Source organism: Xenopus laevis, chromosome 1S (assembly GCF_017654675.1).
Source record: "Xenopus laevis strain J_2021 chromosome 1S, Xenopus_laevis_v10.1, whole genome shotgun sequence".
Taxonomy (NCBI): domain Eukaryota; kingdom Metazoa; phylum Chordata; class Amphibia; order Anura; family Pipidae; genus Xenopus; species Xenopus laevis.
Window position 1 is genome coordinate 190,584,427 of NC_054372.1, and position 12,363 is coordinate 190,596,789.

The 12,363-nt window shown below is 36.8% G+C and overlaps 1 protein-coding gene across 6 annotated transcripts in view; it reads right to left on the reverse strand.

The window, feature by feature from the left end:
• The window catches only part of wdr7.S (WD repeat domain 7 S homeolog), a 241,781-nt gene that overhangs the window by 158,640 nt on the left and 70,778 nt on the right, over positions 1-12,363 (reverse strand). For 4 of the 6 annotated variants that reach the window (XM_041580608.1, XM_018244561.2, XM_041580607.1 and 1 more), the window contains 3 exons: positions 8,939-9,025; positions 4,821-4,939; positions 2,315-2,438 (listed from right to left, as the gene is read on the reverse strand). In XM_041580608.1, coding sequence (XP_041436542.1) covers positions 2,315-2,438; positions 4,821-4,939; positions 8,939-9,025 — 330 coding nt within the window. The remainder of the gene's footprint in view (positions 1-2,314; positions 2,439-4,820; positions 4,940-8,938; positions 9,026-12,363) is intronic. The other 2 variants (XM_018244558.2, XM_018244556.2) reach the window with 1 other exon arrangement.

The following is a 12,363-nucleotide window of genomic DNA, read 5'->3' on the forward strand; positions in this document are numbered from 1 at the left end:
GGATGAGGCCCGATTGAGCCTTAAAACAGTTATGTATACACTGTGGGGCAGATTTATCAAGGGTCGAATAGTAAATTTAAATTCAAATTTTTGAGTGTCAAAAGTCACACATTCTAATTTTAATCCCCCTATTTGAATGTAAATTTGAATGTAAATTTGAATGCGAGATTTGTCACAGTCCTAATTAGAATATTCACCACCTAAAACCTGCCGAGTTTATGTACAAGTCAATGGCAGAGGTCTGTTGAGCCATTTGGAGTTGTTAATTGCCTTCCTGACATTTTAGGTTTTATGTTTTTTTTTGAGAATCGAATTGCGAGTATATTCATTTGAGTTAAAAAAAAATCACATGAATTTGAAATGCGACATTTGATAAATGGGCTTCTGTATGAATGGAATGTAAGCTTCAGAAGGTTATTATTGTAATTGTTGCATTTCCCTTACAAGGGGAAACTGTCAGCTGGATTCTAGGAATAGGAAAGGCTGCAGGATTTATAGGAAAGATGTGAGGGGTGAGAGTGACCGGTATTACTGCTCTGCATTCCCTGCATTGCCTCTGACAGACAGACTGCCTGCCTCACATTAATTCACTTCACACCGTTCCTATTGATCCACAGCCGCTCCCCCAGTCTCTTTGCACACATTGCCTGTCTGTCTGCATCCTCACATACACACAAAGACGAGAGAGAGAGAGAAAGAGAGAGAGAACAGACGGTGCCAGCGATGTGACCAGGAGGCAGTGGAGGATGAGGCCCACTTCTTGCTACAGTGCGTCAATAAAAACTACATTTTTTAAACATTTGAAGACTCTCCAGTTTTCTTCATGATTTACAGTGCCCCAAATTCTCAGCACTGAGGGACACCCACTTCCAGAGATTCACCAGTCACATCCCAGACTTCACATCAATAAAAGAAGAGAGGAAACTCCACTTGCTACTGGGAGAAGAGGCACGGACAGTAACAATAGCTGCACAATATGTAAGAGACTTGGAAAAAATCAGCAGCACACTGTTAAATTTGCAAAAGTGCTCAAATGCAGAATTTATTTAGCCCATAGCATGCAAAAGGCAACGTTTCGAGCCAACCAGGCCCTTTATCAGGCTTGATAAAGGGCCTGGTTGGCTCGACCCGATGACAGGATTGGGTCTTCTAGCTCAGCACCTGGCACATCAACAGTGTTTTGTTTGGGAGGTAAACGCTCCATTTTTTGTGACAATATGTAAGAGACTGTCATAGACTGAGAGAGACTGGACTTTCCCCTATTCTCATAAACTGCCGCAAACCCCACCCATTTCACCCCTCTACCTGCTTTGGCAATGCTTAATGTATTTGCTCCTGCCAATAAAGCTCATTTGATTTGATCTGAGAGAGAGAGAGAGAGAGAGAGAGAGAGAGAGAGAGAGAGAGAGAGAGAGAGAGAAGAGAGAGAAAGAGAGAGAAAGAGAGAGAAAGAGAGAGAAAGAGAGAGAAAGAGAGAGAAAGAGAGAGAAAGATAGAGCGAGAGAGAGCGAGAGAGAGAAAGAGAGAGAAAGAGAGAGAGAGAGAGAAAGACAGAGAAAGAGAGAAAGACAGAGAAAGAGAGAAAGACAGAGAAAGAAAGATAGATAGATAGATAGATAGATAGATAGAAAGAAAGACAGAGAAAGATAGAAAGAAAGATAGAAAGAAAGAAAGAAAGAAAGAAAGAAAGAAAGAAAGAAAGAAAGAAAGAAAGAAGAAAGAAAGAAAGAAAGAAAGAAAGAAAGAAAGAAAGAAAGAAAGAAAGAAAGAAAGAGATATATATATATATATATATATATATATATATATATATATATAACATTTTTATTTCCCATTAAAGGTGCACCTGGCAGGTTTGTCTATACATACATATGGAAATGCGTCCAGAAAGGCAAATACAACCTACCGCCTGGGTATAAGTACTGCGGGGGTGGGGGGATTGAGCAAAGCTCCAGGGTAGGAATCCTAAAGCCAACATCCCAGCTATCAGATCATTTAAACAAAGGAGAGGAATTAGAGGAACAGAAAGAAAGGATTATGGCGATAAAAAGGGAAATGTCTCCAGTTCATAATGGAGTTCTTTTGTACGTAACTAGATTTACATAACGTCCTGCACAAATCCCCCCCCCCCCCACGATAATACGCCATGGCTCCTCCCCCACCCCTTTATTGACGGGTCAGTACTACCTGCCTCTGTTAAAATAAGCCTTTATTAAATGATAACACTATGGCTGGGTTTGCAGTTAGAACTGCTCATATAAATGTGGTATCAACACTCCAATATTCTCAGACACTGCAGGAGATTTACACTTACGGGACATAATGGTGTCAACGTATTGGGGTAAATATGGTGCCCAGAAATCGATTGATTCCTTACGGCCTTCTTGTCCGATTCGCCGGAGCTCAGCGAGTAACAATGCCTGGGCCGCTTCTCTGACCTGAAACAAAAGAGCAAAGTTCTTTAACTAATCCACTAAAACAGCCAAACTCTAGTGCAGTGGTTCCCAAACTTGCTGCCTTCACTTGGGGAGCTTGGAGCAGTTGAATGGGGGATCAGTATGGGATTAAGGGGAGGATACAGTTTTGCTGTCCTTGATACCCTTGAATAACCAGCTAGGAGGTTAGTCAGGGTGAGATTTGGGGGGGACCATCTTTTGGCTTTCATAGATATCATTGGAACTATGGCAGGATGGCCGATATACAGTGTGTGGGATTCTGTATCCTGAAACTCGTTATCCAGAAAGCTCCAAATTACTTAACGGCCTTCTCCCATTGACTCCATTATAATCAAATAATCCAAAATTCTTTTTTCTGTGTAATAATAAAACAGTATCTTGTACTTGATCCCAACTAAAATATAATTAATCCTTATTGGAAGCAAAACCTATTGGGATTATTTAATGTTTACATGATTTTCTAGTAGACTTAAGGTATAAAGATCCAAAAATTACAGAAAGATCCATTATCTAGAAAACCCCAGGTCCCAAGCATTCTGGATAACAGGTCCCATACCTGTACTTGATCCCAACTAAGATATAATTAATCCTTATGGGAAGCAAAATTAACCTATTGGGTTTATTCCATGTTTACACGATTTTCTAGCAGACTTACCGTAGGTGGTTATTAATCAAAATCCGAATTTTTCGATTTGACCTTATTTATCGACAAAAAAAACCTCGAAAAAAACAGATAAGGAAAAAAACTGAATTTTTCGGATTTGACCCCCGGAAAGTCCAGATTTTACGCGAAATCTTCAGATTGTTGTACAAAACCCAGCACAGACAATAATATCTTCAAATTGCAAATAGGACCTCTGCTATTGACTTCTACAGGACCTCAAAAGGTTGAAGATGGAGTATTTTCAGATTCTGACTTTTTGCAGCCTTGGGGTATAATAAAAATTCTAGGGTTTTTTTGCACTAAAAATTCACTAAAAATTCAGTTTTTAGCATTCGGACTTAAATAAATAACCCCCTCAATGTATTGAGATCCAAATTACAGAAACATCAGTTATCTGGAAAACACCAGGTCCTGAGCATTCTGGTTAAGAGGTCCCATACTTGTAACAACATTTCTTTATATAGGTATGGGACCTGTTATCCAGAATTCTCAGGACCTGGGGTCTTCCAGGAAACAGATCTTTCCGTAATTTGGATCTTTCTACTTTAAGACTACTAGAATATGCTTTAAACAGTAAATAAGCCCAATAGTCTGGTTTTGCTTCCAATAAGGATTAATTATATTTTAGTTGGGATCAAGTACAAGCTACTGTTTTATTATTACACAGAAAAAGGAAAACCAATATTTAAAATTTGTATTATTTGGATAAAATGGAGTCTGTGGGGGACAGCCTTCCCATAATTCCGAGCTTTCTGGATAACAGGTTTCCAGATAACGATCCCATACCTGTATTTGGGTTTACATCACCTTAATTTCTACCAAAGCTGCACCATTTAAACAAAGGCTATTTCTTCCATACATTGACTTCCCTTATGGCCTCATTACAACAAGCCATCATTTTGGCAATATAATTCAAATACAAATTTATGATAAAGATCTAACAATATGGCGAGACCTAGCATTCATTTAGGCTAATAATGTAAACGTTTTTTTCCGTGGTGTAAAACACATTATAAAACAAGAAATTAAAAATGCAAAGATTTGTTCGTTTTTAAAAATACAATGAATTTTGATTCTGAGGAGTATATTTGATTCTGCACATGTGATTAGCACATGAATGGCTGCCGCTCTCACTAAATACAATTCATACATTAAAGTGGACCTGTCATCCAGACACAAAAAACTGTATAATAAAAGTCCTTTTCAAATTAAACATGAAATCCAATTTCTATTTTTTATTAAAGCATTCATAGCTGTTGTAAGCTCATTTAAAAATCTCAGCTGTCAATCAAATATTGTCTGCACCTCCTCTATGCCAGTGGCATAGAGGCGGGGCAGACAATTACTTTCACTTTCCATTCAGCACTTCCTAGATGTCACTGCTCTCCCCACATTCCCCCGTTCTCTTTACCGTTTAATTGTGAAGCCAGTGCAAGGAAATAGACATCAGGTCCCCCATTCTGGTGCACAAACAAGATTATGAGATGATGCAAGACTTGCCTTAATAACAGTGTCCACAAAATGGCTCCTGCCTGCTTGCTATAATTATGAATCCCCAGACTGAAGGAAACAAGATTCAAATAATTTATATAGTGTAATTTAAGTTCATTTTGCTTGACTTATGTGATAAAATAGGATTTGGAATTTTGTTTTGGGTGACGGGTCCCCTTTAAAGAGAGATTCATCTGTAAGGAACTTACCTCCAGGCACCGGTCCTGCCACCTACGTGCCAGCATTTCAAGGAGCGGAGGCCTGAACTTGTCCAACCCCAATAAGTCGGGCAGCATGACACAATGCATTGCGGCCAGCTGGCTCCATCCTATGGAACAACAATGAATAAAGTATAAAGAGTAACATATATACCTAAATTAGGCTGTAATATTTAAATGTAACATGTAAGTTGATATAAAGATTGTTGTTGTTCCTGGTGCAAAAATTGAGATTTCCTGGCAAAAAAATCAAAAAGCAGACGCAAAAGCGTATGTTGCACATATTTAAACCTTTTATTAAAAGTACACCAGCATTGGACTGGGGCCCCCCCTAACAGCCCCCCTTCCGCAGCCACAAAGCCCACCTCCCTGCCCGAAATGGAACTCCGTTCAGCAAATCCACACCTGCCTTCTCCTTCGGCAGGTCGGAAGCCGCACTAGCGTCTTTGCACAGGGAACGGGTCTGGGGTTTTTTCCCGGTGACTCAGCGGCTGAGTCCAACCCTGAAGCACACCATCTTTGCACTTTCAACACAAAAATGTAATCAGTGAACAGCCTCTTTGAAATCTTTAGATAACTGCCACTCTGGTTGTTAAAAGGTTGCCAGTAAGGCTGCAGCATCCCCTTAATCACTTAGAAATCCTTCTCCTCCTCTAACCAACTCTGCCCCCTCCCTCAGGAATTTGCTTTGGCTGTTGGCTTATGAGCATGCTCAGTTCTTCTCAACTCAGATTACTAAACACACCCTCCAGTCTAACAGCCAATGAAGAGATAGCATTGCTGGTTCCCATAGAAACTCTACCGGTTTGATCCTATTTTTTTCTCCTAATTACCTCTCCTGAGCTCAGCTTAAAGGAAAACTATACCCCCAAAATGAACACTTAAGCAACAGATAGTTTACATCATATTAAGTGGCATATTAAAAAATCTTACCAAACTGCTCTATATATTTAAGTAAATCTTGCCATTTTACATCTCTTGCCTTCACCACCATTTCGTGATGGTCTGTGTGCTGCCTCAGATATCACCTGACCAGAAATACTGCAGCTTTAACTGTGATAGGAAGAAGTGTTGAAGCAAAAGACAGAACTCTGTCTGTTAATTGGCTCGTGTGACCTAACAAGTATGGTTTGTTGGTATGTTTGTGTGCACCGTGAATCATACGATCCCAGGAGCGGCCATTATTTTTTTTTTAAAATGGCAATTTTCTATTTATGATTACCCAATGGCACATACTACTAGAAAAGTAAATTATTATAAAAATATTTAATTTACATGAAGCAGGGTCTTACATATGAGCTGCAATATCTTTTTGTATAGACCTACATTGTTTGGGGGGTATAGTTTTCCTTTAACCATTACAGTGCTCTGCAGAACTTTTTATCAAAGCATGTTGTGCCTGTGTACTGTAAACCTGCATTATGCACTGCATGAACTTTACAGCATACATGTCTCAATGTTATTGATGATGTGTTTTAGGGAAATATGCAGTACAAATGATGTTCCCAAATGTAGGCTTTACTTGTCCTTTAATATAGGCACAGTGGAACTCAGAAGCTACTGCTATCCTGAACCACCCAGATTTCCCATAACAGGCTCAACATTCAAATGTGTGAATTTTGACACCAATATATTGATTCTACTATTCGACCCTTAAATCTGCCCCTATGTAAACCCTATATGCTGGTTTTGCTTCAAATAAGAATTCATTAATTAATTCTTGAATTAATTATTAAATTCACCCCTGCCATAATTTTTTTAAAAATTAAGTGGTGAGCACTATAGTTGCTAAAGTTTATACAGGAGCAGTGACCAGCTCCATATTTTGTATTTTGAAGATTTACTTGTTTGGCAACTTGACCCAAACATTCACTCCATGGGTGAACAAATGGATCATTTTTGTAATGTCATTGGCGAAAAAGCCATATACAGGACTTAATGCTATTCTCAGCACACTAGATTTGGGAAAAGGTATATGGATACCTTCAGAAAGAAAAATATACCATATCTGTCTGTTTTAGATGTCTGGCCAATGGCCAATCATAATCTGCAACCCTGTGGCATATTTAAGCAATCTAATCAGCTGATTGATTACTACCCAGAAAACAGTCCCTTCCCAATCACATTTTCAGTTTTAGTTCAGTTTAAGCCTATAACATGTAAGATATTGAAAAAAAAAAAAAATGTTTTTTTTTCTTTATTTTTTTTTATGTTAACGTTTTGCACCAATCCTAGATCCTTTGAACACCTCAAACTATTTTGGTGGCCTTTGAATTCTATATGGCTGGTAAAAAGCTGGATACATATGATTAGTTTCTAGGATATACAGTAAATGCTCTTTTGAAAAACACAAACCTTTGTTATACTACAGGACAAAAATACATATTTTCATGGTGGCAGGAAAAACAGACAGAAATTAATGAAAAGTACATTTATATATATGTTTTATCAGCATTACCAGTTAAAAAAAAAAGAAATGATGGTTGGCAACATCAAACATGTATGTGTAGAAAGACAGACAGATAAACATAGAAAATAAATTATTCAACAACTTAACCTTAAGACCATTACTTTTTGCATTTGCAGACATTGTTTATTTTTGGCCTAAAATGAACTGAAAATCTTTCTTAAAGGGAAAATGAAAATTTAATATAATCTTCATCATACTGAAATAAGAAATGTTCTAAATACAATCAATTAAATATTCTGTATCGTATCTGACAAAATCAAGTTTATCTTCAATATCCCTCTCTCAGCATCTGTTTCTCTTCATTCTCTCTTCATGCAGCAGTTGGGTGTCAGATAGTCATTGACAGTTAGATCCAATATATCTTATAGTGGGGCTTCCTTTCCTAGCCAATGAATTAGATCTCACTCAAATAACTGATTCCAGCACAAACAAAATAACTGCCTTTTGCACAAATTCTGCATGTAGAGAGACATGATGTCTGATAGAGTGAACTCTACTACATCTTCTAGGCAAAAGTAGCCGCCCTATAAGATATATTGGATCTAAGTGTCAACGAATTTCTGACACCCAACTGCTGTATGAAGAGAGACTGAAGAGAAACAGATGCTGAGAGAGAAATAGTGAAGGTAAACTTGATTATTTCAGAAATAGTACAGAATTTTTAATTGATTATATTTAGAAAACTTCTTATTTCAGTATGCTGAAGCTTATATTAAATTTTCATTTTCATGATAGTTCCCCTTTAAAGCAGAAGGTATTAAAAGCTCTTAAGCCCAAAATGAGAGGTTTCAATCCTGGCTTATGGGTAGAGAGTCAAAAGCAAAATAATTATTTAAAACAATTATTTCAAGTTAATTTCTGTGTTGACTAAATGGCAGATTTATCAACTAGTCAGCTAGTTCTTACCATCACAATAAAAACATGTTTACATTCATGAAAATTTTTCATGTTTTCATTAAATAAATGTTATCAATGTTGACCAATGTGAAAATATAGTTCACGTTAAAAAACATTTTTAAGGCAGTGCAAGCCAGTTGGAAAGTAGTACAATCTGACTGCTTTCCACATCTTTTCATTCATGAGCAAAACGCTTAAAAATAATGATTTACTGAACGACTATTTATTTTTTTTCTCAAACTTTGATAAGTCTGCCTTTGAGGGAATATCATGTATAAATGCATGTGGTGCTTTTAAAAAGCGCTAGCCAAGCAATTGGCAGTGAAAGCCAACGATTCCTCCAGCGTTGAATATTATAGAAAGATATTTGCAATTAGCTAAAATATAGAACTCAACCTTCTTTTTATGTTATAAATGTTGAAATAATATACAATATTTACCAATTTCAACCAAGAATATGATCTAGAAGTAGCTGAGCCCCTTATAGTATTTTTAGTCTTTGTTGAGGGATATGTTTCGTTAGGAAAGCACCATTGTCACACTATACAGGTAGGCGAGGACAACCTTTTCCCCCCAAAATTAGACATTGACAGAGTCTAACACTTACAAGATTATAAAGAGCTTGCTGCATAGGAAACAAAAACATCAAGTGGAAGTTGTGAAAAAAAGCATAAAGGTGGAAATGGAACAAAATAAAGAGGAGCAGGGAGAGTACCAAGAAAAAGCAAGAGATTTAGAATACCTTCATTGACTGAGAAACAGGAATGTAAAATGCGATCAGAGCCAGTATGATCGGCTTCAGTGCTAGCAGAAGCATCAGGAGCAACAGCTTTGCAGAGGAGACAAGAGAAAAGAAAGACAGAAGAAAATGAGGCACAGCGGTACCGTCAGTTCCAACACATGAGCGCAACTACAGAAACAGGCAGGAACACACAAACAAAATAAAACAGGTAACTGGAAATACAGAGACAGAATAGCCATACAAAGCAGAGCCAGAAACAAAAACTTTCAGCTCCTTTCCCTAAAGGTGGCCACACACGTTATTTATGGTCTCTCCTGCGACCAGTAGGCGTTCATTTTTATTGCAAATGTTTAGAGCTGACTCGTCAGATATACAGGTAAAAACAATAGAATTCTACCTTTATTTGACGATTCAGAAATATCTTTTCTTGAAACCTTCAAGGCGCCCAATCAAAATTTTTTGTCTTGGCCAATCGACGAGACAACTGATATCCAGTCTCCCACCAAGCCCACATATGAAATGATAATATCTGTGCGTGTACGGCCACCTCTACTCAGGCATCTGTAAATCTCTATCTCCCAAAATGTTGGTTGCCTACTAATAGCAACATCCTTAACTGTAAGAACGGGAACCCACAAGACAATAAACCCTGAGGTGATCCTGCATTATGCTTGGGCATTTTGAGGTTTATAAACATTTTGATCAAATCAATCAAGTTATCCTATCAAATCAAAGGAAATAAAGGGAAATTCAATCAATCTAATTATTTAACATTGTCCAAGTTTTCCAGGGAACAGAGCCCTCAAAACCCTAAAAGATCTACTGGTCTGAGACTTTAAACAAATGTATTTTGTAATGTTTTATTTTGTGATTTAGAAAATATTAATAAAAAAACTGATAACTGAACGTGCCATTAAAAATCAGTTGTAGTTATAAATTAATATGATAAGGATTGTTACAGCTCAAAATTTTCATCTAATATTGTTCACGGTTTGAAGGAAATTCAAAAAGATCAACTCACCTGAAGTATCAAACCACATTTGCCTTTTTTTTTGGTTAAACTTTTTTTGGGGGATTTAAATACTTGAATTTATACTGACCAAAGCTTTTGTTATCTTTTAAAATTTGATGGTTTTGGCAATTATTGCTCTGGATCTTTAGTAATCTAATGTAATTCTGTCCATAACTTGGGTTTAACAAAAATCGCATTTTCATTTCATTTTTTCTAATTCAAAAAAACTCAAACTTGAAAACCTTGAAGGTGTGTTTCTTCATTTTAAAAAAGAGAATTTCAAAATCTTCCCCATTATTTTTAATGGTTCATGTTTTTGTGAATACAATGCCCATTGACTTCTACAGGAACTTGATGCTTAACTTAGATGCTGAATTTTTATATGTGAAGTTCAAGTTTCATGGATTTGAATATGGTGATTTTTTACACAAAAAAAATCAAATTGCAGTAAAAAGTTGAATTTGAAGGCTGATAAATATGACCCTAGTCGTCAGATTTCTCAAAGGTCAAATTTCGAATTTATGTGAATTTTTTTTTTTTTTACTTCGAATGTACTCACAACTCGAATGGGAGGTTATTTATGAAAAAGACTTGTAAATGAACTTTGCAGGTTTCAGGTCGTGAATATTCGAATTAGAACTGTTACCATGGTCGAGGTGTGATAAAACTCACATTCAAATTTACATTGGAATTGGGGGATTAGAATTTGAATGTGTGAAGTTTGACACCAAAAACAATTCAAAAAATCAAATTTACTATTTGACCCTTAATAAAGCTGCCCCTTAATGTGATTTAGATGGGGGTATTTTTGAGAAATCTTAGAATAAACTTTTTAACTTTTGCTACTGTAATTTATTTTTTTTTTAAAGTTTTTACTTTTTGTGTTGCACGTTTATAGTTCGGAATGTAAGTTATCTAAAAGGCTAGGGTGCAGTTCAAACACCCCGGATAGTAACGGATTAGAGAAGAAATAAAATAAAGAAGAATTTTCAGCCTCACAATGAATATACCTGGAGTACAAACCTTAGTAATAACATTTTATTTTTAAGTTAATATTGAAGAAAAGCAAATGCTTTAGAAATTATTTTAGAAGATCAGAGTCTACATCACATTTTTTTAGGTCAATAGAGCGGCATGGGTGGAAGTGCCATCAGCAGAAGTCAGCAAGCTTGTAGGTAATGGCGCATTGAGCAGCTATAAGCAAGTAAACTATATTTGCATGTAATATTGTACTGACACATTGTACTTTGATTGACTTAAGATATCCCTTTCAATAACAAAGGACCTCTGGAAGCTCTTTAGAAGTTGATTTGGTGTTCTAGCGCGTTGCTCTGTGCATGTAACTGGCACCCTTCCATTGTATTCCGCTACAGAACTTCATTAAAAACTGGTCTTTTCAGAAAATGTTCTGCTCCAAGTACTGGTATTTCCATGGGCCGGTGGTTGAAAAGTAATAATGAGATTTCTAACGCAAGTTCTGCATCGCTAGCTGCATTAGCATATGAAAAGACAGCATGCTCCTTATGGCACCCACATTGTATAACGGGAGGTCAGTGGTAAGATTTAGAGGTCACTGCTTGACACTTCCTTCCTATAGAGAAATTACCATATGTCATGCACAACCAGCTTCAAATTAATCCTTCTCCTGCCGAACGACAATGCTCTCTGGTTCCTGCACAAGTTAAACAATGTTTTGTAAAGCGGGTGTTTGCCTTTCATGTGGCGAACTCCTTTTGTCGCCGTAGGACATCTGCATGAAACTGTCCATTTCATAATTCAATGCAAATGCAGCGTAATGTCAGGGAAGCACGTGTAAGGGGGCAGCATGGCCAAACTCCCTTTAGTTAAGGTTTAGTAGAACAAACAAGAGCTTAATTCCAAGAGGGAGTAACATTAGTATTCAGGCTAGCACAGTAAGATCGCATACATTAAATATGCATGGCCTGTCGTATACATCAGTTACAGCATTGCTGGAAAATAGTGCAAGAAAAAAAAAAAATACACAATTTCCTTTGCTTAAACATAAATGAAAATAACAATTTCCTTTGCTTAAACGAACTCCTCGTTAATGAACAGCAGCAGAACCTGCTGTATCAGTTTGCATCAGTTTCACCATGAAATCATGGATATACTTTTAAAATCATTTTATTATTTCAGATTTATATATACATATTTATACACACACACACGTGTGTGTATACATATTTACACACACAAACTATCTATCTATCTATCTATATATATATATATATATCTATATACAGGTATGGGACCTGTTATCCAGAATGCTCGGGACCTGGGGTTTTCTGGATAACAGATCTTTCCGTAATTTGGGACTTCATGCCTTAAGTCTACTAGAAATTCATTTAAAAATTAAATAAACCCAATAGGCTGGTTTTGCTTCCAATAAGGA